Genomic DNA, 24,058 nt, shown 5'->3' on the forward strand with positions numbered 1-24,058 from the left:
GCTGGAGTCTTTGTGTCCTTCCATTGTGGCCACGGAGGAACTTACTGTGTCTTCTATCCCCTTCTATCTGTATTCCAACTTGATATCTGTCTTTGTATGACATTACTTGGTTTTGTCCTGACCCTGGCCAGAATCCTGAGCTGGAAGGGAAATGGTCAAATGTATAATTTTATAGTTTGGGGTGATGATATTTTTTCCCTTGTAAATCATCTCTCTGTTATATTTTTTTGTTTTGAATCATGATTTGTAAACATTTGATTTTGATTGTGTTCCTCTTGGTGGGGCCTGTGCTTATGTCTAGATGAGACTTTAAGGTGATATCAAACTAAGTGTACTAATTCTAATACTGATAGTATGCTCTTGGAATCTACTTTTGTTCCCTGTTTGAACAATTCCCCTTTGTCTTACACTTTCTCATGTGCTATGAATTGTAATTCTTGAGTTTTTTACTGTCCCAATATTTGGCTTGTACAAGCGCAGTAAAACCCGTAAAAACAAACATTAACTCACTCAATCCTAGAGTTTTTTTGTTACTGTTCAAAATTGGAAATAATATATTAAAAATGAGCATGTAAATAGATATTTTTTTCAATTACCATTAACATAATATAAAAACTAAAAACAATAGCTTTGATACTACGCCTATAATTCGTCTCAGAAAAATGTCATAAATAGTCATGTGGTAAAAGTAACCGTGGGTAAACTACAGATATAGTTGGTGTTAGGGTTGAGTGAGCTAACATTAATAAAGGCCCACAGTATACAAATTTGATAAATTTTGACTTATTTTTCTTGCCATATTTCATTTTATTTTTTTTTGGAATGAAAAGTGCGACTTCCAATTTGTAATATATATATATATATATATATATATATTTATGAGTGTTGGTGGGTACTTGTAGGTACGAAAGTGCTCGATAATGGTGGTTAGAGCTAATATATAAATGTAAATTTTCACTCACATTATTCTTGCCAAGACGATTCGTTTCAGTGTTCCCACCTCATCAGTCGGCATAATCCATTAAATGGATAATGGCAAGAATAATGTGAGTGAAAATTTACATTTATATATATATATATATATATATATATATATATGCATGTGAGTATGAGAGATCTTGAATCAAGACATGTTTCTTGGACATAATAAAATGTTTCTGTATAACATCACTTTTTTATTTGTTCATTCAGTCAGGTAGCTGGGTGGGGTTCCTGACCTCCCATAGTGGGCAGGGGGGGCACATACTGTGTCTTCTATCCCCTTATAACTATTTTCCAACATGCTTTCTGTCTTTGTCTTGGAATGAGATTACTTGGTTTTGTCCTGGCCCTGGCCGGAGTCCTAACTGGGAGGGAAACAGTCAAATGCATAGTTATTGTTTTGGGAGATGATATATTTTTCCTTGTAAATCATCTCTCTGTTTGTTATGTATTATTATATTTGTTATTTTGAATGTATAATGTAAGCATTTGAGTGTGTTCCTCTTTGTTGGATTTTTTGCTTGTGTGTCTGGATGAGACTTATAGGTGATCTCAAACTAAGTACATTGGTGGTATGCTCTTGGAATCTACATCTGATCCCTATTTGTTCCCAGTTCCCCTATGTCTTACTTTTTCTTGGGTGCTTTAATTGTAATTCTAGAACTTTTTACTATCCCATTTTCTTCCTTTTTACTGGTGCCGGTATAACTTAAATGTATTGCAAGCGCCGTAAAACACTTAAAAACAAAAACAAAATAATGGTCTTTGCTTCATGCACGAAATGTACCGAGTTCAATCACCCGCCGCTAGCTGTGTGGCCTTGATCAAGTCACCTCGCCCTAGCTCAATTTGCGGCGCTGCACTGCGGTGATGCCTGAGTTATTCCAGTCTTCCCTTGGAATAGACCCTGGAGACAAATATGCGCTATGGGATGAATAAAGGGAATCTAATTTTTAAAGCGACTGACATCTAAGTCACTGAGTCACATTGTGAAAGAGAGAAAGGTAGGAGTTTGTGTGGACAATTTGTCTAAGGGCATTGATAACCTACTGCACTATATACTATCCCTGAATGCAATAACAGCATTGCGTTAAGATAAGAGAGGCAATCTATTACTATTACATGAACTCAAATTTTTGATACCCCACACGTTTCTCTAAAATTCTGAAAGATCCAACAAACTTTCATGATTCTGTGTGATTGATAAAGTAGAACCTTTTGTCACCTTCCATTCATTTTTAAGGTCTATCCTCGTTCTTTAACAAGGCAACTTAATTTTCCCCCCAGCCTTGCCATCTTATGCTGAAATCAAAGGGAGACAATACACAGACAAAGCATGCCTTTAAATTTTGACCAGGAAATTTTTTACTTCAAATAATGACAAGTTATGATAAGCATCATACTTACCAAATAGTCTTGAAACTTCTTAAATTTAAATGCCCCATGTTTGAGACTTCATGACCTGAGGGTCATTTTAATCTGATGAATCATTATGAATGAGCGGTTATGTGGTCTAGTGGTATGACACTCGGTTTCGGATCGGAAGGTCCTGGGTTCAAGCTTCGCACTCAGCGCATAGTTGAGTCCTTGGAGAAGGCTTTTTACTCACATTCTCTCACCGTACTCAGGTGTAAAACGAGTACCTGGCCGTTAAAAGCGTCTTTGTCCAAAAAAAATTGTAATATCGCCAACAGGCGTCATGTCCCGTTCTAAATGTTACATGTTGCTGTTGGCCAGGGACCCCTTGTAAAGCGCTTTGAGCATGTTTAGTGGGTATTGTGCTATATAAAAAAAACCTCAAGCTCAAGTATGAAGTTAAAAGATTTTCTGGCCAAAATTAGAAAAGGCGATTAGTCAATGTTCAGCAGAGCACCGGTTGTTGCAAACACAGGAATTCACCGGTTGTAAACACAGGAATTCACCAGTTGTAAACACAGGAATAACACAGGAATTCACCGGTTGCAAACACAGGAATTCACCGGTTGTAAACACAGGAATTCACCAGTTGTAAACACAGGAATTCACCGGTTGCAAACACAGGAATTCACCGGTTGCAAACACAGGAATTCACCGGTTGTAAACACAGGAATTCACCGGTTGTAAACACAGGAATTCACCGGTTGTAAAAGGAATTCACCGGTTGTAAACACAGGAATTCACCGGTTGTAAACACAGGAATTCGCCGGTTGTAAACACAGGAATTCACATCTTCCTGACTGACTTGTAAATTGTAAAGGGTACAATCTTCTTTGTCTTGGGTAGTAAAATATATTTTTCTGTGATAGACACCTCTCAGCTTCCATTTTATTCCATTCCCAATGCATGTGATAAAGAAAATACAAAATCCTTTAATTTGGAAAAATTTACATTCTGCAAGTGTATTGCATTATGGTACAAAATATTCAAAATGAAATCATAAATCTTTTCACCTTCTTATCATTACTTTATATTTTAAGTTAGAATGTCTAAATGTACAAATAAAAAAATGTGAAAAGCAGGTAAGCTCTTATCCAGGTGGTCACGACAAAATGGTCTCCAAATGGTTCACCCATCCAGTCAATGACATATCTTTGGGAGGCTGAAACAAAAAAAAGAAATAAACAATTACCAATTTATCATGCAACACAATTACCAGGAAACAATTTTATAGACAGAGGCAAAGGTCATTGATCTCCTAGTTAATGCCTGTAAGTTATGATGATGATGATGATAATAATAATAGTTAAATGAGCTCTATAAAACCTTTAGGTACACCCAGGACATGAGTTTTATTTAAACGTTGACAACATAGTCATATTCATAGATCCTCGACAAATCAGAATTGTGATCCATGAACATCAGGCCGTCACGCATTTTGAGAACTTAAACCAGTCAAACTGTTTACAATGTGAAGCTATTCAGGCATAGTAAATAACAACAACCAAGGAATAGTAAATAATAACAACAACCATCTAAGTTTCAATTGGGGGTCCCAATAAATCACATCATAGAGCACTCGCGTCACATGCAATGGAACAGATTGATCCTAGTTAAAGTCAGGATTTTTTTCTACCCCCCCCCCCCCCCCCCCCATGTCCACCCAGCAGCTATTAGGTAGCTGGGTCAATATGATCTATAGATGTGATGGAAAGTACATTGCGATAGACTAGCATTATATACAAATGGTAGCAAGAAATTACTATAGTCCATTTCACACTACAGAAACTGGGATAAACTCCAGCTTAAAGTTAAAGGGTCGAATGGCTCTAAAAGACTTTTTGTTCTTCCTCACCACTTTCTCCTTCCCTCTTCAACCTCTTCAAATAGGAAATGAACTATGAACCCTAACACATTAGGTACTCACATTTTCTTCTGTTGCTGAAGTAAGATTATTGTGTCCTCCCATAATTTGTTCCAGTGTAACGAGGCCACCGTCGCATGGATAGGAAGGAGGGATGGAGAGTCGACAGATGTGTTTGCTGATCATGAGATGGAACACTCGATTCTCCCAGGTCCAATCAATTGCATGTCTGGAACATGATACATAATACACAATAATAATAATAATAATAATAATAATAATAATAACAATAAGGGTAGCCCTATTCGTCCTTAAGGTCGAATAGCATCAACCGCCATTGCCGTCCGTAAGGACAAATAGTGTTGCTTGCACTATTCGTACTTCACACTACAGCTGGGCACTATTCCGTTTCTGTTTGTACTGAGATAGATTCGATTCTACGTAATAACATGATATATCCGTATCGTCTTAAATTTTTTGTTAGTGAGTCAAATAATCAGTTGAGTGTATGTGTGTAGGTGTGTGTGTGCGTGTATGTGTTAGTTTTGTGTGTGTGTGGGGGGGGGGTGTTTTTTTTTGTTTCCTGTTTTGGGGGGGGGGGTTGTTTTTTTTTTGTTTTTTTGGTTTTCTTCTGGGATTTTTTTTTCAGAATGGTGATCGTTTCCTTATTAGGAACTATTATCGTGTTCTCCTTTTGGCAAGTATCCTATTCAAATGCCTGCTCGAAAGTTTGGGTTGGTTGGGCACAGAGGAAGATTCGTCAGGTATTCTTTTCTTTTTTTCTTTTCTTTCTTTTTTTTGGTGGTGGGGGGGGGGGGTAATTTTTTTTTCTTCTTCTTCTTTAAAAAAAATTATTTTGTGTGTGTGTGTGTGGGGGGGGGGGGGGGGGGTTGCCTTTATTACATGTTTTCTATCTATGATAGTGGTTTAACACTCAATAACTATTTGTTTTAAATGACTAATATTAAAATTGTCAAAAATATTATATTAGTCATAGTAATATAGGCAGCCCAATAACATCAACGTATCTCTTAAGAAGCAGTTTTTTAAAAATATTATAATCTTGATAATTCAGTGAGGGCCATCAATATTGGCTTGAATTTAGCCAACACTTTTCATTTATTTGAACAATGTCGATACATGTCCTTTAACTTCAGAAAATTTTGTTATAAGTTGTACCGTCTTGAGTAGACGAGCTGTATAACAGAATTGTAGATTTAATTCACGGAGAATTCAATGAGTTAGTGGCAGTGAACGAGGTAATGGTATAGACGGTATGGAATTTAGCGGCTTTACAACACGCAAATTAATTCCAAAGCCGAAAGCACAACGTTGCATGTAATCTAATCTACATTTACGATGTCAAATATATTAAAGATTAATAAAGGACACTAATACCAAGTCCTCAATATTTTCAGTACTTCATTCGTTAGCTAATACTATTAAGTATTTGGTATCCACTTTTGCCCTGACGAGAAGTTAGAATGTCAACGGGCTGGGCTTTGAAATGTCTACGGGTTGAAACTGGATGAAATAGGATGATACAGAACATAAAAGCCCAGTTCGGCCTAAGAACAATAATTTGCCTATGTTCTTAAACTCAGAACAATGGGTTATGTTATCAGGGGTGTTGGGATTGTTATTTTGATCTGGGTATATAGATAACAACACCAATATTAGAAACGTCTCTAACGTCTGATAAAGCTAAGATTACTGGCCAAAAATATATTTCTAACTTTAGTTAAAATTTGAAAAATAAAAACACGGAAATATATACATAATAAGCTTTATATATTTTAAACAATGGTTACAAGAAAAAATACACGATTTTTCTCAATAATTCTGTATTCAAACAACTTTGTATGCAAATGTTGTATTCCAGATGTGTAATTTGGCTTATCACCACTCAATGTGGTAACTCAATAGATATTACTAATACTAACTTGTGTCTATGTACGCAGTGATACAGACCTGCCAAGCATTCGACTTATTGTATTATAGTGGGATGGCAGAATACCATTTCGAAAGGGATTTGTGCTGCGTTGTAGGTTAACAAATCATCCCCATCGACGTGTAGAAATACGCAGGTCTGACATCCGAACCCACTTTTCAGCCTAGTTTAACATTGTTGTATAATGGACAGTATTTTGCGTCTTTTTTTTTTAGATTTCCATTACAACAATGAGCCAATAAGGAAATGGGTTAGCAGACCTGAAAATAAGTGCACGTCGATCCACATCAATTTAAAAACCATCACCATCACAGACAATAATCACTACCACAAGCACTTTTACAACAGTCTCATTATCATCAGAATCGATACCACCATCATTTGCACAATATCATACGTATCAGCACTCCCATCAACATCACTACCACAGCATTATACCTACCATTACCATGGTCATATCAACTATTGCCACCACTAGCAAAAGCATAACTATCATGTCAGCCACCACCACTCCAGAAAACAATCATTTTAAATACCAATATCACAGGCGTACACTATAGCGTCACCATTGCCTTCAATGTTATCACTTCAGCTTCTTGATCATTGACACCACCACTACAAGTAAATTATGGTCGTTATCGTCCCCACCACATTATTCTTATTATCACTATCAACATCACCAATGCATCAGCTTTGTAACTACCACCACCACCACCACCACCATCATCATTTCAATCAGGGATCATCATTTCAATCACGACCATCACAAAAACAACAAAATAAACAGCATCATCACTGCTACCACCACCACTAGCACTACTAACTACTATCAACACAACATCGACTACCACCACCAGGGCCCAATTTTATGTAAGCAGACTAGATTTAGTTATTTACTAGTCTAGTAAATGATTTGCTAGTCTTAAGCCGAGGCGGAACAGGTGACTAAAAAGTGGGATTTCATGAACGTTTTCTAGTCTCTGACTAGCGAGGCTCTTGCCGAGAAGTGGGCGTTGTTAGGACAGTGCCTAATTCAGCTATTTTGTGCTTGTAACATCAAGCTCTCTAGTACACAATGGCAAGTAAGACACCAGCCTTGATATTTTCAACGCAAAAGATTTCCAAAGAAGAAATTAGCAACACCTCCGTTCCGTTTCATAATTGAACTTACTTTTGCCGTGATTAATGAAATCACGTGATATTGACTGTCGACTGATCAGACAACAATGATGCCCATGGTCGACTGTCAATTATAAATTTAGGCCAATGAAAGTGTCAGTGAAAATCAAACAAATTGAACTTAAAAAAAAAAACAACAAAAAACAACGGAAAATGTGTTCTGACGAATCACATTATTTCAGTCAGTGTCATGCCAACAGAATAATTTTTGTCTCCACTATACTTTCTAGTCGTTTGTTTTTTTTTTGTTTTGTTTTTTGTTTGTTTGTTTTTTTTTTATTTTTTGGTTGTTCTTTGAAGCGAACCCTTCCACTTCGAGTTTCCGTTCATTTGCAACCTGCTAACCGATTAGATTCCGGGTTTTTCCCTAGTTTTTACTCACAAAAAAACTGTACTTTCGAAGGTCTAGCATATCTTACATTTTTTAAAAAGTAGTGACAATACCAGCAGGACACCTTTTGCCTCTGTCATTCGTAACCGAAGTATTTTCCTTCCGAATCGAAGCTCTCTCTATCTAAAACTAGTTTATCGACGATATTACGTATCCTAGTAACTAGTCTCAGACAAAGCTTAAAGTCCGGCCTCAGCAATAAATGACTAAAACTTAATCAAACTTAGTCTGAAGGTGACGTGATTTTAGTCTGGGAAATATTTGGTCAGCTCACATATAATTCGATTTTTTCAAGTCCTTGGCTAAAATCAAAGACTAAGCGCTAGTCCACGTTCATAAAAACGGGCCCAGAGCGTCATTATCGCCATCATCACCATAACAAGTAACAAGGTCACCACCATCACAGATTTTTTAAATTGCAAACTTCCGAATATTTTTTTTTATTCGTTGAAGTTGGCAGTTCTAAAATTTACAGACGGCTTAGACTTACGTACGAATAATTTTTGCGAAGGGGAATAACGGATACTGTGACCCATTTATTATTGAAAAACTCAATGCTGCTATTTGATGTTTTTTTCAAATTTTTTTTTCTCCGTCCCGCCAAAGGTTAAAAAAAAAAAAAGAAAGAAAAGAAGATATCGTATAGACCGTAGACTATACAGCTTGGGTAAGAAGGGGGGGGGGGGGGGGGCGGCGGTTGACAAGACTTGATAATGAGCGTGAACTAAAACATCGTTAATCATTGTCACAGTCACAGGGGGAGAGCATTTAACGAACGGGGATGGTGGTTGTGGTTTCTGTAGGTGCAGAGAGAGAGAGAGAGAGAGAGAGAGAGAGAGAGAGGGGGGGGGGGGGGAGGATAAAAGATTTTAACTTTGTAATATTATTTAAATATCTATCTTTAGCAGCATTTAAAGGACAGAAGAAGTTGATAATAATAATAATAAATTAAGTGTGTGTGTGTGTGTGTGTGTGCGTGCGTGCGAGTGTGTTTGTGTGTGAGTGTTTGTATATTTGTCTAATTTCATAAATTAATTTTATCTCATTGTATTTCATGAAAAAAATATTTTATGAAGCGGCTGAATACAGATATGTGGAAGGTTAGAGGTTTATAAAAATGAAACGAGTCTCATTTTGTTACATCACATTCTGTCGATTATACTTTCATAATTAATTTAGCTTTCGTATATATGAAATTAAAATTAAACCAAATTTGATCTGGATACCCGATTTCTACCCTGATCTAGGTCTCTCATAGATTTAAGATTTTAATCCAAATGAGAGCGATCTATAATCAAGTTTTAGTCCAACTGAGTCACATGATTAGGTCTGTCTAACGGTTGATCTTTTCTTAATATAAGTAAACACGCTGCTCTGTCTATGAAAGTTGTAAACATACTCATCGGTCAAACTGGAAAAGTAACATAATGTGACGTTGGATATTTCAAGAACTGTGAACGTTTTATTATCGAGGCCATTTTGAGCACATCTGCAATGTGACCAATGACTCGAGCACGTGGAAAATTAATGTAGATCGTCCCCATTGAAAAAGAAAAAGAAAGAGTACAGAGAGGGAGAACGTTGGGAGGAAGTTGGGTGGTTCAATCCTTTGGCGTGTCCAACCCTCCCTATTTAATTGTGTCTACGATGAACCCGAGACAGGTATTGCTGTCTCAAAAGGAAGTTCCCTCCACTGGGATCTAGGTTATTTTACGAGCGTTTATAGTGTCATTAGATTACTTCATGGAAATTTGTAAAATCTGAATTGACCGTTCCAACACTTGTGGTACTTCGTTTTACAAAGAGATGAAAAAAAAAGTTGAATGAAATATTGTTGATGTCCCGTTTCAAATATTTCGTAGATCAGATCTGACTTTAAAAGCTAATCAAGAGTGGAAGTTATTAATATTTTGATCAATATTATTGACAAGCAGAAATTATTTTGTTTTCTTAGTTTGAAAGGAAGATTCAATTTAAGATTTGATACTAAAAATGTATAAAACAGACAAGATAAAGTCTGACTTATGCCCTTAACCTTTACTCCCATAATGTTTTTGGTTTGGTGTATTTGTGTGTTTTTTTTTCTCTCTCAGTTCCTTTTTTTTTTCTTTAAATGATATAGGCTAGTAGGCTACGAGTTTACATCTTCTGTAATCGTGCCATAATTATACATAGAACATACGAAAACATACACGCACATACATACATAAATAAGTACATACACATAGATACAATTATAACGGCGATTGCGACACATTTATTTAGGTCATATCAATGACAGTAAAAAATAAGAAAATAGTTGAGTCCTTGGAAAAGGCTCTATACTCACTTCTCACCGTACTCAGGTGTAAAATGATTTGACAGCGTTGTCAGAAAAAAAAAATATATCGCCTAACAGGCGTCATGTTTCGTTCTACATGTTGTTGCTGTTGGTCAGGGACCCCTGTAAAGCGCTTTGAGCACATTTAGTGGCTATTGCGCTATACAAAAGCTCAATTTTTTAACATGGAATGAAAGAAAGAGAGAGAGAGAGAGAGAGAGAGAGAGAGAGAGAGAGAGAGAGAGAGAGAGAGGACGACGACAAAATAGAGGAATAGACAGAAAAGGAGCGAGAGACAACCCGACAAAGGGAACATTAGAGATTTATGGGGGAAAACATGAGAGAGAAAGAAAAAGAGAGGAAGAAGAATGAGAGACAAGGAGAAAAGAAATGTGACAGAAGTCAAGAAAGAAAGAGGGAGGGTGGGGGGGGGGGGGGGGGGGAGGGAGAATAAAATTGAGAGATAGATAAAGAGAGAGAAAGGTTTTTAGAAAACAAAATAGGAAGAAAATAGAAGATATATATATATATATATATATATATATATATATATATATATATATATAAGAGAGAGAGAGAGAGAGAGAGAGAGAGGAGAGAGAGAGAGAGGGAGAGAGAGAGAGAAGAGAGAGAGAGGAGAGAGAAGAGGAAGAGAAGAGGAGAGAGAGAAGAGAGAGATGAGAGAGAGAGAGAGAGAGGTAGAGAGGGAGAGGAGAGAAAGGAGAGAGATAAGGAGAGAATAGGAGAAGAGGGAGATAGAGAGAAGAGAGATGTGAGAGAGAAGAGAGGAGAGGGAAAAGAGAGAGGAGAGAGAGAGGAGAAGAGAGAGAGAGAGTGATGAGAGAGGAGAAGAGGAAAGGAGGGAGAGAGAGAGAGGAGAGAGGGAGGAGAGAGAGAGAGAGAGAAGTGAGGAGAGAGAGAGAAAAGAAGAGAGAATGAGGAGTGAAGAGAGGAAATGAGAAGAGAGGAGGAAGAGAGATGGAGAGGAAAGAAAGAAAGACGGAGAGAAGAGAGAGGAGAAGAGGGAGAGAGAGGAAGAGATGAGGAAGAGAAGAGTATGATAGAGAGGAAAGAGGAAATACGGAGGGAAGAAAAAAGAAAGGAGAGAGAGAGACGGAGGGAGGGAGGAGAGGAGGGAGGGAGGAGAGAGAGGAGAAGAGAGAGAGAGAAGAGAGAGTAGGGAGAGAAAGAGAAATACGAGGGAGAAAAACAGAGAGAGAGAGAGAGGAGAGAGAGAGAGAGAAGAGTATGTGAGAGAGAAGAGAAATACAGAGGGAAAGAAAGACAGAGAGCGAGGAGAGGGAGAGAGAGAGAGAGAGAGATGGAGAGATGAGGAGAGAGAGAGAGAGAGAGAGAGAGTATGATGAGGAGAGAGAAATAGGAGGGAAAGAAAAACAGAGAGGAGAGAGGAGAGAGGGGGGAGAGAGGAGAGAGGATGAAGAGGAGAGAGGAGAGGAGAGAGAGACGAGGGAGAGAGGTGAGGGATGGAGATGAAGAGAATGAAGAGGAGGAGAGAGAGGGGAGATGGAGAGAAGAGATACGAGAGGAAAAACAGAGAGAGAGAGAGAGAGAGAGAGGAGAGGGAGGGAGAGAGAGAGAGAGGAGAGAGAAGAGAGAGAGAGGAGAGAGGAGGAGAGGAAATAGGAGGAAGAAATACGAGGAGGAGAGAGGAGAAGAGGAGAGAGAGGAGAGTGAGAGGAGCAGGGAAGAGAGAGAGAGAGGAGAGAGAGAGAGGGAGAGAGAGAGAGAGAGAGAGAGAGAGAGAGAGAGAGTTGTGAGAGAAAGAGAAACGAGGAGAGGAAAGAAAGAAACAGAGGAGAGAGAGGAGAGAGAGGAGAGGAGAGGGAGGAGGGAGAGGAGAGGAGAGGGGAGAGAGAAGAGGAGGAGAGGAGAGAGAGGGGAGGAGAGAGGAGAGAGAAAGAGATAGGAGGGAAAGAAAAACAGAGAGAAGAGAAGAAGAGGGGGGGGGGGGGGGGGGGGAGGGAGAGAGGGAGAGGAGAGAGAGAGGAGGAGAGAGAGATAGGGAGAGAGAAGGTGGGGGGAGAAGAATGAATTGAGAGAGGAGAGAGAGGAGAGAGGAGGAGGGAGAGGAGGAGAGAGAGAGGGAGAGAGGAAGAGAGAGGGAGAGAGAGGGAGAGGCAGAGGGAGGGGGGGTAGAAGAAAGAAAAAGACAGAGAGAGAGAGAGAGAGAGAGAGAGAGATGGAGGAGAGAGAATACAGAGAGGAAACGGAGAGAGGAGAGAGAGGAGAGGAGGAGGGAGAGAGAGGGAGAGAGAGGAGGAGAGAGAGAGAGGAGAGAGAGAAGAGGAGAGTAAGAGAAGAGAAATACAGAGGGAAGAGAAAGGGGGGAGAGAAGAGGGAAATAGGGGAAGGAGGAGAGAGAGAGAGAGAGAGAGAGAGAGGAGAAAAAGAGGGAAAAACGAGAGGAGAGAGGAGAGAGAGAGAGAGAGAGAGAGAGAGAGAGGAGAGAGGAGAGAGTGAGAGAAGAGAGAAAGGAGGGAGAGAGAGAGAGAGAGGAGAGGGGAGGGGGGGGGGAGAGAGAGAGAGAGGAGAGAAGAGAAGAGGAGAGAAGAGAAACGAGGGGAGAGGGGAAGAGAAGAATAGAGAGGAGAGAGAGAGAGAGAGGAAGAGAGGAGAGAAGGAAAGAGAGGAGAGGAGGAGAGGAGAGAAGAGAGAGGAGAGAAGAGAAAAAAGAGAGGAAGAAGGAAAGATGAGAGAGAGGAGGAGGAGAAAGAGAGGAGAGAGAGGAGGAGAGAGGAGGAGTAGTGAGAGAAAGAGAATACGGAGGGAAAGAAGAAGACAGAGAGAGAAGAGAGAGAGGGAGGGGGAGAGGAGGAGGGAGGAGGGAGATGTGAGAGAAAGGAAAGGAGGGAAGAAAAGAGAGAGAGGAGGAGAGGGGGGGGGGAGGGGAGAGGAGAGAGAGAGAAGGAGAGAGAGGGGGAAGAGATAGAGGAGAGAAGAGAAGGTGGGGGATAGAGAAAGAAAGACAGGGAGAGGAGGAGAGAGAGAGTAGGAGAGAGAGAGAGAGAGAAAGGAGAGAGAGAGAGAGAAGAGAGAGGGAGAGGATGAGGAGAGAGGAGAGAGAGAGAGAGGGGAGGAGGAGAGAGGAGAGAGAGAGGAGAGAGAGGAGAAAGAGAGTGTGTAAGAAAGAAAGGGGTGATACGAGATAAGGAGAGGAAAATACAAGAAGAGACAGGTGGAGGGATAGAAGAAATTAAAGATAAAAGGGGGAAAATATGACAGAGAGAGAGAGAGAGAGAAAGAGAAAGAGAGAGGAGAGTATGTGAGAGAAAGAGAAATACGGAGGGAAAGAAAAACAGAGAGAGAGAGAGTGAGAGGGGGGGGGGAGGAGAGAGAGGAGAGAGAGGGAGATGGAAGAGAGAGGAGGAGGAGAGAGAGAGAGAGAGAGAGGAGGAAGAGAGTGAGGAGGAGAGAAAGAGAAATACAGAGGGAAAGAAAGACAGAGAGCGAGAGAGAGAGAGAGAGGAGAGAGGAGAGAGAGGAGAGAGAGAGAGAGAGAGAGAAGAGAGAAGAGATAGAGAGAGAGGAGAGTATGTGAGAGGAAAGAAGAATACGGAGGGAAGAGAAAAAGAGAGAGAGAGAGAGGAGGGGAGAGGAGAGAGAGAGAGGAGAGAGAGAGAGAGAGAAAGAGTGTAGGAAGAGAAATACAGAGGGAAAGAAAGACAGAGCGATAGAAGGAGGAGGGAGAAGAGTGAGAGAGAAGGAGAGAGAGAGGGAGGAGGAAGAGAGAGAGAGAGAGAGAAGAGAGAGTTGTGAAGAAGAAAAATGGGGGAAAATGATGAGAGAGATGAGAGGAGAGAGAGAGAGGAGAGAGAAGGGAGGAGAGAAGAAATAGGAGAAAAGGAAAGAGAGAGTGAGAGAGAGAGAGAGAGAGGGAGGAGAGATGAGGAGAGAGAGGAGAGAGAGAGAGGAGAGGAGAGAGAGATAATATGCTTTTTTTACTCAACTCATAACGATGCTTACGTTTCAACCGTCGTTAAAAAAAGTGAAGACGTGAAGGACTGAACACTCCGGTTTTGTAATTCCAGTTAATTACATAGATAACATGGGCGCACACAAAAAGCCATGGAAGCAGTGACATATATAGGTCACTGTAATAACAATGCGATTTATGGGAGAGCAATAACCTTGAATTTAATACATATAAAATTACGGTGACAAATATAAACAACGGCCTTTCCGTCACTTGCCCTTTACGTATTGCACGCCTACCTCATTTGCATAAGCACTGAAGGTCGGCTAGACACTTTTTAAGAATACGACCTGAAGGACGAATAGATACTCCGTAACAATAATAATAACAACAACAATAATAATAATAACAATAATAATAATAATAACAATAATAAAAATAATAATAATAATGATAATAATAATAATAATAATAATGATAATAATAATCATAATCATCATCATAATAATAATAATAATAATAATAATAATAATAATAATAATAATAATAATAATAATAATTATCATCATCATAATAATAATAATAATAATAATAATAATAATAATAATAATAATGAAATTGATTTTTGTTGTTGTTGTATAGTTAAAGGTTTTATCGTACTTGAGAATCTTTAGGAATAAATATGGAATGGAAGCATCAATTTAATCACCGTGCATTGAGGCGACGAAGATGTGCCCCCCCCCCCCCCCCCCCCCCCCACAGATTGAAAGGTATTAAACAAAAATGGTAAAATGTGCATCATTTGATAGATTTCACCCTCCCCCCAGTTAAGAAAAAAGAACATTGGACATGTCAAGATCTATAAGAAAGATGATGTGGTGGAGGTTTCAGGTTTCCCTTCTGTCAACAAAACATGAATGATGTTTTAGTTTATTCATCTTAACAACGCCACTACCACATTTTCTCATTCGTCTGTAGTGTTTCATCCATCCTGTTTTGTTGATAAAGGAGAAACCCGAAACGTCCATGTTATCCTTTATTGTATATTAAATTGAAGCTTACATCCAATTTCACATTGTTATTTATTTATTCGAGCTTTAAGCAGCAACATTTGCATTATATTGAGAATTTTTAAGCTACATTTGCTGCAGTGAAAAAGGAAGATCATGTGATATGTTGGGTTTAGCGACACAAAAAGTACCTGAGAAAAAAAAAAAGAACTCATATTTTGACAAATTCCTCTCACCTTTCCCTCAACGATGTAATTTCTGCAGTCAGAGTGACATACGACAACCAGGCTTTTCTCAGCCGTCTCATCAACTTTGGAAGATCTTTGTAGTTCTTGGGATCCTTTTGAACTGTCTCAATATCGGGAATTTTAATATTGGTCTGAATAATAAAAATAAAAAAATAAATTTTTTGTTTAAACACAGTCGATCTTTTCAGAACACTCAAGGTTATTGAATCGGGAATCCTTATCATCCATCTTTAGAGAATGAATGAAATGAGTGGGAAAATGTGAAATGGGTAAGCAGAAAAAAATTGGATTTAATATAGTATAGCACACTTCATGGTTTCACCAACAATTCAAAGAACCGCCTTTCACTAATTTTTCTGGGTTTAAAAATAACGTTTTTTGTTTAAATTAGAGACTGGAACCATTGTACAAAAAATAAACATAAAAGCTTAAAAAAAAATAACCCACAGAATGTTTCAGGCTCAAACTCTCCTTCAGCTAACAACAAAAACAATTATTTGACGTGAAGCATTGCCATTTTAGTTGCTTTGACTGTTGGTTGAAGAAGGACTTTGAACCCAAAAAGTTTCAATCATGCTTTTATTTATGGCACCACTAATCTCTTAATTGTTAGTTTATGTATTTATCATTCAATCCAGGGAAACAAAAAGAGAAAATAATTTCAGTGCACTGGCCATGTCATTATAAAAGGGTTGCACTTTATAGCAAAAACCGATTTAACTGCATGAGAAAAACAAACAACAATTTTTCTTTAATGAGAGTTTTTATACAGCACAATGTCCACTCAAAGCCTCAAAGCACTTTACAAGGGGTCCCTGGCCAACAGCAACACTTAACATGTAGGACATGACATGACGCATGTTAGATAAAATTACATTTTTTCGGACAGAACAACTCTGTTAACGGCCAGGTTACACCTGAGTACAGTGAGAGAATGTGAGTAAAGAGCCTATTCCAAGGACTCAACTATGCGCAGAGTGAGACTCGAACCCAGGACCTTCCAATCCTAAAGCGAGTGTCATACCACAAAACCACATAGCCGCACAAGAATAAACTAGTTCCATTGACCTTTTAGCTCTAGTACTAAAGGGCTACTCACAGTTATTGCTGTCAGCTCCAAACATTGACTCTCATCTGGAGTGAAGGATAAGGTGATGACGAGTTCAGTATCACTCGGGAGTCTTGGAATATTCGGATCATCGAAATGGATGGCCACTGTCTGGTCGTCAATTATTTTGCATTTCATTCCTGACAAGAATTCCAACCCTGACAATTTTTCTCGCAGCCTTGGAGTAATAGTAAATATAAAGGTGTTTGTGAGGATTAAGAATTTTAGTTTAAACAAGAAGAACAAATGAAGTAAAAAATAATATCTGTCTTCAGGCAACTTGTCCTGATCATGGAGACATCTGGAATGTGGAGTTACGGATTAGAGAGAGAAGCAACTGTATACAACTAGAATGTAATTTCCAGTCCCTAGTTAGTCCGAACATAATACCGTTTTGACGTGCGGGGTCACATATTATTGCTAAATAAAATCATCACGATTCTAAAGGTTACCGAATCGAAAATCACTTTTGGTAAAAAAGCCTTTCATCCATTGCTCCATGCCTATGGGACGCACTCAGTCCTGTGAAAATTTATCGCCTTTCAGGAAATGTCTGAAGACTGACTTGTTCCGTAAGGCTTATTTTTTTTATGAAATAGATGTTACTTAGAAGTTGTTTCTTTATTCATGCTTATTGTGTAGTGTGGTGATAATAAAAAATAAATATATATATATAAAGCGCCGCAGAGCACGATTAACGTGGATATTTAGGTGCTATATAAATTAATTATTTATTATAAATTCATTATTTATTAATAAACCTGCTCAATGGGCTTTGACTGTCATCATCAGGTCGCATGGAAGCCGATGCAGTCTGTGCCAATTTGTGTAACAATTCCAGACGCTGTAGGCGATTTTCCACAAGATCCTTTTCCTCCTTAGCATGGTCCAACAACAAAAGGACCTTCTCCTTTGCTCTTTTGTTGCCAGATGGGTTGAAACTCTGATGACAAAAATTTTTTGAAAAGGTCTGGAGGAAATTATACCAAAAGGAGGAAATTGCTTAAATCTAAAAAATTGTAATGGATCCTTTAGCAGTGTGACTAAATTTCTTTAAGATAACACTTTGCTTATCTTGTTACAACTAAAACCAAACCTGTCAACTTGCAAATTTAAACTTAACTATGCACCGCTCAGAGCAGGACTCGAACCCTGGATCTTCCAGTCCGAAGGCGAGTGTTTTACCACTAGACCACGTTAGCCACTCTGTAAAAAAGATGCATGCAACTCAGACATCAATGCAGCCTTTTCAGCATCACATTATTGGTGAAAAAAGCATGAAACAACTTCATGTTAGAGCCTATAATGATAATGATCTAAATACCCTACTGGTAAGACTACTATATTGTGCGGCTATGTAGTCTTGTGGTACGACACTCTCTTTCATATCGGAAGATCCTGGGTTCAGACCTCGCTCGGCGCATAATTGAGTCCTTGAAAAAGGCTTTTTACTCACATTCTCTAACCGACCTCAGATGTAAAATGAGTACTTGGCCGTTAACAGCGTTGTCCCTGTCTGTAAAAAATTGTAATATCGCCTAACAGGCATCATGTCTCGTTCTCCATGTTACATGTTGCTGTTGGTCAGGGACCGCTTGTTAAGTGCTTTGAGCATGCCTAGTGGATATTGCGCTATATAAATTTTTTTTTTCTGTAGTAGATTTAATAAATTATTTCGATTGCTCACCTCATTGCTGAATGACTCAGATGTTTGCCACTCTTTTTCTAAACCTGCACACTGGAGAAAAACAAATGGATTGAGATATCATATAAAACTTAAGGTTATCAAGGTGGATAAATAAGTGCTGAATAAATTTCATTTGTTGAGAAGCAAAATATGTTTACAAGCTGACCTTGCAAAAGGGTTGCTACCCTTAATATTTGACTGTTTTGTAATAGGACAGGAGGCAAATATCACACATCATAACAATTTACATTACAGCTTATGTCTGCCCCCCCCTCCCCTCTTGTATTGTTGAGAGAATCTAACTCTTGTGGACCTTAAATTTCACTTTACTTTAATTTAAAAATTTGTCGAAAATATGTGACTTGCCTTATCCTCTAGCATTGTGATTTTTTGTGACAATTCACGCAAAGAAATGTTGAGTCTGTCCATTGCTGAAATATAAAGAAGAAACATTGGTGAACAAGTGCAAAATGCAATGTACAAGTTGATTAAATGCAACCAGAATTAGGAAATTTCTTGGAATTAGAGAAATCGGGAATGGGAACCAACATGGGGAATTTCATGAGAAAATTAGCAGGTCTGCCATGCCAATAATCCAGGAGCCAAGAGGCATAAGTAAAGGCCATGACAACAAACAGCATGGCTCAGCAGAAAGATCTTTGCTTCATACCCGAAAGGTACCAAGGTTGATCACCCGCCGCTGAGCTGTGTGGCCTTGACCAAGCACCTTGGCCTCGCTCAATTTGCGGTACTGCTCTACGGCTGACACATGGGTTATTCCAGTCTTCCCTTGGAATAGACCCTAGAGACAAATTTCCCCTATGGAATGAATAAAATTTATTTTATTATAACATCTATTAAAAAACTTTCAATTAATTACTTTTCTATCCTTATGCCAAAGGGCAAAAAGAATTCCATAGGGAAAAATGAAATTTAAAAACTTGTTAAGTGTTATGAAGCAAAAGAAAATAATCACACCTTCTAACATCAACTTTTTGGTGGATTCCATCTCTGACAAGTTCTGTTCATTTGCTGCGTGGGACTCGGATAGAATTTCCTCAGATTCTGCAAGTTCTTTTGCTACGGACACAAAATTAAACCAAAACCTTACTGGAAATGTCACAATTCATTGATACAAACATCTCAGCTTTGATTTATTTCAACTATTGAGCTTAAATCTTAGATCCCAATAAAAAATACTTGAGATTGTTTTAAACAGCAAACTATTTTATTGGTTATTGATAACTTGGGGGTCCCGATAGCTCAGTTGGTAGAGCACTCCCTTCACGCACAAGTCACAAAGGTACCAAGATCGATCCAGAGTGTAGTCGAGATTTTTTTCTGACCCCCCCTGTCCACCCAGCGGTGCCTGGGTAGTTGGATCGGTTAGTTCCGGTGGAACATACTTTGCGATAGACTAGCATCCTATCCAAAGGATAGCAAGTAATTGCTATTGTCCATTTCACGCTATAGAAACCAGGATAAATTCTGCTCCATGGGCCTAATGGTTTGGAAGGACTACTTTTTTTCTATAGATAACTTGATTTCAATGTACAATATGGGAAACTCTTCAAGGAGAATTTGCTGGACACACAGACCTATTACAATTTACATAACACTCTGAATACTTGTACTAGTTGGACATGGAAGTACGATGCTATAGACCAACCTATTTTCCTTTCATTCGTCATCTGTTCTGGTGACATACTAAGTTCCTTCAGAATCATCTTCTGAAAGTGGAGGGACATCAGGTCTGCCTCAAGATTCTCCTTTGTCTGAAATAAAAATAAGATAAGATATACTTTATTGTCATAATATGTTACACATCACTCATCGTCATATTAAAAAAAGATTTATATATTTATCATGAGCAAATTGATAAAAATACGAGGTTAATCTTAATTGAAGATAAAATGAAATATAATATAAAGCAGGTTGGCTTACAAGCAAAGCTATAAAATCTGATATGCAGATAGAAATAGATGTCAAGTAAGTAAAATTCTAATAGAATTTGTAATAATAGATTTGTTATGTGAATAAAACTAAAAATAAACTTTAATAAGACTGATCAACTGATTTAAAAAGATTGGTATTGGGTAAACGTGTGAAAGAGTGATTTCCTTTCCTATTTCCCATGGTAGTTTAGGACACACAAAATCAAAATGAATTCTTTAAAAAATTATATTATAAATGATTATTTTTGTTCCTTTCCACAAACTCAACATGCTCAAAGCCCTTTAAAATCTTTCATTTATTTCCCCAACAGACCACGTTTCCATTTCACACAGTACAAGACAGTTGTTAGACTGTTAATTCCTTTTTATAGTTGCAGTCTTGAAATATCCGTCATTGCCCATTGATAGAGACTCATTCACACCTATGCAAAGTCGGGTAATGTTCATCAAGTGGCTTCCTTACCCAGGGGCAGAATACTGGATATAAGAGTTTTATGTCACTAATCTAGTCTCTGACCACACTCTACTAAATACCTTACTGCTGGGCCATCAGAATGACATCTGTCAAACATACATATTTACAAAGTGCGGCTATGTGGTCCAGTTGTATGACACTCACTTTAGGATTGGAAGATCTTGGGTTTGAGTAGTCGAGTCTTTGGAAAAGGCTCTTTACTCACATTCTCTCACCGTACTCAGGTGTAAAATCAGTACCTGGCCGTTAACAGTAACAGCATTCTCTCTGTCCGAAAAAATTGCAATATCATATCACGTTAAGTGTTGCTGTTGGACAGGGACCCTTGTAAAGCACTTTGAGCATGTTTAGTGGATATTGCGCAATATAAAAACTCAATTTGAAAAATTTTACCTGTGAGAGTGTATTAAGTTTATCTCCCAAATCAGATGGAACAGCCAGTGACTTGAGTTTCTCTGCATTTTTGTTCTCAATCTCAGCTACAAGCCTGAAAGTGAAATAAATCGAAATAAATTGAAAACTACAAACTATAGAAATGCCACTACAAACTGTAAAAATAAAATTCAATATTAGATGAGTAGACAATAAATACTGAGCTAAAAATAAAAAGGCCGTGATTTTGTATGTAAGTGAACAAAAGTGTAGGCTTCTGTGAGTATATAATTAGGCCTATAAGTAAGCTCTTTGAGGTAGCATCTCTTTCAATTAGTATTTTCACCGTGGAAATTTTGTGGTTGTCAATCATTATTTATTCAATTTGTCAACATATATCTAGTAAGTAATAAGTTTTATTTTTTTCCAAGGATTATTTAAAGGAATAATTGGGTTGTTTCCCTTAGCCGAGGAGTCTATAGAAGTGGAAGGCCTCCCGAACAAAAATTGTAAAGAATGTTGAAATTAAAATTAAAGTTGGTTTTTGAAACTTCAACTTCACGCTCTTCATCACCCCACCCCTCCCACTCCCAATCATAACATAAGAAATGAAAAAAATAAAAATAAAATAAAAGCAGGGGCCGCGGTTTTGTAAATGTCTAAAATCTGGGCCACCCTTTCATTATTCCCTTACATCTCTGTCAATGAGAGAATTTATTATCATATGGCAGAAACATATGGGAATAAAAACCGCATAACTTACACTTGGGTGACTAAACTAATCTATCTTCTTACTTTCTATTTCTACTCTACAACTGAAACTGACAACTTGGACTTGACTTGCTGCGAAATTCAATCCAATTAGATCTATGCATTCAACATGAACATATATTGTGAATTTCAAAAATATTTATATGTTACGTATTCGATCTAAATCAAGATGCACCATCATTAATTGAAGAGCTTTAATTTTATATAAAAATAAAACTTACTGTTTTGATCGACGAAGAAGTTCATCCATTTTGAATTCTCCGCTTTAACTTTTAACCCCTGGCCCCTGACCCGCTTGAACTCACCAAATCAAATGATTCTGTATTTTATATCTGAGAGGAAAATATTATTTGAGTAAATAATCCGTAGTTGAATTAGTGACGTCACAATGAAATGTCACACCATAAGGACACCTAGATAGAAAGCATTTCCACAAAATATGATGTCCATTAAAAAAAAAGGAAAACAGAATAAAACAAAACCCCGGTAAGGCTCATTTTTAGGATATTTCTCCTCCTCCTCCCTCAACCACCACCATCACCCCCTCCTCCTCCTCCCTCAACCACCACCATCACCCCCTCCTCCTCCTCCCTCAACCATCACCATCACCCCCTCCTCCTCCTCCCTCAACCACCGCCATCACCACCTCCTCCTCCTCCTCCTCCTCTTCCTCCTCCTCCTCCCTTCTCCACCACAACTGTTTGCTTGTTTTATTTTTTTGTTTGTTTTGTTTTTAAAACTTGTTGTTTCTGTTAGTTTGTTTGTTTTTGTTTGTCCTTATTGTTTGTGTAAAATTGAGGAATAAAAGGTTTAATAATCAAAAGAGTTGATGTGTCCAACCACCGGTAAGCTCTAGAGTCATTAGATAGATTGTGTGAACGAGGCCGATTAGAGATAGACGACGATTTTGGGATTCTTCTTAATTCTGCCCACTTGTCATTATGGCATCCGAAATGCTATCGCCGTCCACATCTACACCACAATAGAAAGAGCGGGTGGAGCCTACCATGATACAACATTTTACAGAGCCTTAATTTCATCATAAAAGTTCTGTCCACTGACAGATGGGTGGATATCGCTTTCCTGATTTGATGTTCTTATATGAGATCCTGAGATTTTTGACCAATCAACGATTGCTCTTTTTATAGCTCGCTTGTCAACATGTCTCAGCTCATCCCTTGATGGCTAGCGAGTAGATGTTAAATTTTGCGTATCCCTTTCCCACGCAGACGCACACACACACACACACACACACACACACACAGACTGAACACACAATGTATGTCTTTCTCTTCTGGCCATCACAGGCGGTAAATTTTGTGTAACTTCAAAGACCACGGTTGACCAAAAGCGACGAATGGTTTGTAATACCAACAGCAATGTGGCTTGGACCACGAGCATTGTCTACTGATACTATAATATAAGAAGTCACTGACCACGAGCCTTGTATGTATAGTTACACTATCTCAACGCTCATGAATTCCTTAGTAAGGCTAGACTCACTATCAAAAAAGGAAATCTGTGTTTTAAACTCTTGAATCAAACGAGGTTCATGAGCACGTTCATGCCATTGAGAAATGAAAAAGTGATATGTAAATCCAGAACATCGACCAGAAAATAAGGAAATTATCATAAAATTATAAAATTTGAGAAAGCTGTTTTCAAAATCAAATCTATTACAAAAAAAGGTTATTTCTAGACCGATTTTTCTGAGACAAAGACAATTTTTCTCCATTTTTCAAGCTGATTCCAACAATGTGGTTTTCAAATTTATCGCATTTAGATTATTTGTCCTTATTTTTTTAATAAATGCCCAATAGACTGCTCAGGAAATGAAAACGTAATCCTTGACGGCTAGCGAGTAGGTGTTAACTTTTGCGTATCCCTTTCCCACGCAGAAGCACACACACGCACACACACACACACACACACACAGACTGAACACACAATGTATGTCTTTCACTTCTGGTTACACCATTGTCTTTGTCGAAAAAAAGAAGAGCGCCTTACGGCATGCTGTCTCGTCTTACATGCTGCACGTGTTGTTAGCTTTAATCTCCTTGTAAAGCGCTTTGAGCACATCAAGTGAACATTACTTTTTATCAGCTCAATTAAAGAAAAATATGTGTGAAATGAAACGCACTGAGGATGGCACCTGGTAATAAATAACCTAATTACGAAAAATGAATCTCATTTTGAATTTCGTGTTAACAGCGACAATTAGAAACAGGTATCGTTGTTTTTGGCGTATTTGTTAATAATGTATTTTACAGTTGTGACCACATTTATACATTGCTTATCAATCTCCCCCCCCCCCCACCCTCAGTCAATTTTAAGTTGATATGTTTGAAAATATATCCTCCCTCCTCCTCCAAGCGAAGGACTCCGGCAAGGGC

At 38.3% G+C, this 24,058-nt stretch overlaps 1 protein-coding gene across 1 annotated transcript; it reads right to left on the reverse strand.

Annotated features, from left to right (window-relative positions):
• Nucleotides 1–3,273: 3,273 nt before the first annotated feature.
• LOC144966742 (uncharacterized) lies at nt 3,274–21,968 on the reverse strand. The gene is made up of 11 exons (XM_078903515.1): nt 21,884–21,968; nt 20,913–21,006; nt 19,759–19,864; nt 19,068–19,169; nt 18,456–18,520; nt 18,090–18,140; nt 17,164–17,345; nt 16,394–16,580; nt 15,283–15,425; nt 4,325–4,490; nt 3,274–3,559 (listed from the first exon to the last, which is right to left on the reverse strand). Exons 1-11 carry the CDS (start codon nt 21,910–21,912, stop codon nt 3,500–3,502), a joined length of 1,185 nt encoding a protein of 394 aa, XP_078759641.1. The 5' UTR covers nt 21,913–21,968; the 3' UTR covers nt 3,274–3,499.
• Between the last annotated feature and the right edge of the window lie 2,090 nt (nt 21,969–24,058).

Source organism: Berghia stephanieae, chromosome 2, assembly GCF_034508935.2.
Source record: "Berghia stephanieae isolate SIO BIC M18660-M18661 chromosome 2, UCSD_Bste_1.3, whole genome shotgun sequence".
Classification (NCBI taxonomy): Eukaryota; Metazoa; Mollusca; class Gastropoda; order Nudibranchia; family Aeolidiidae; genus Berghia; species Berghia stephanieae.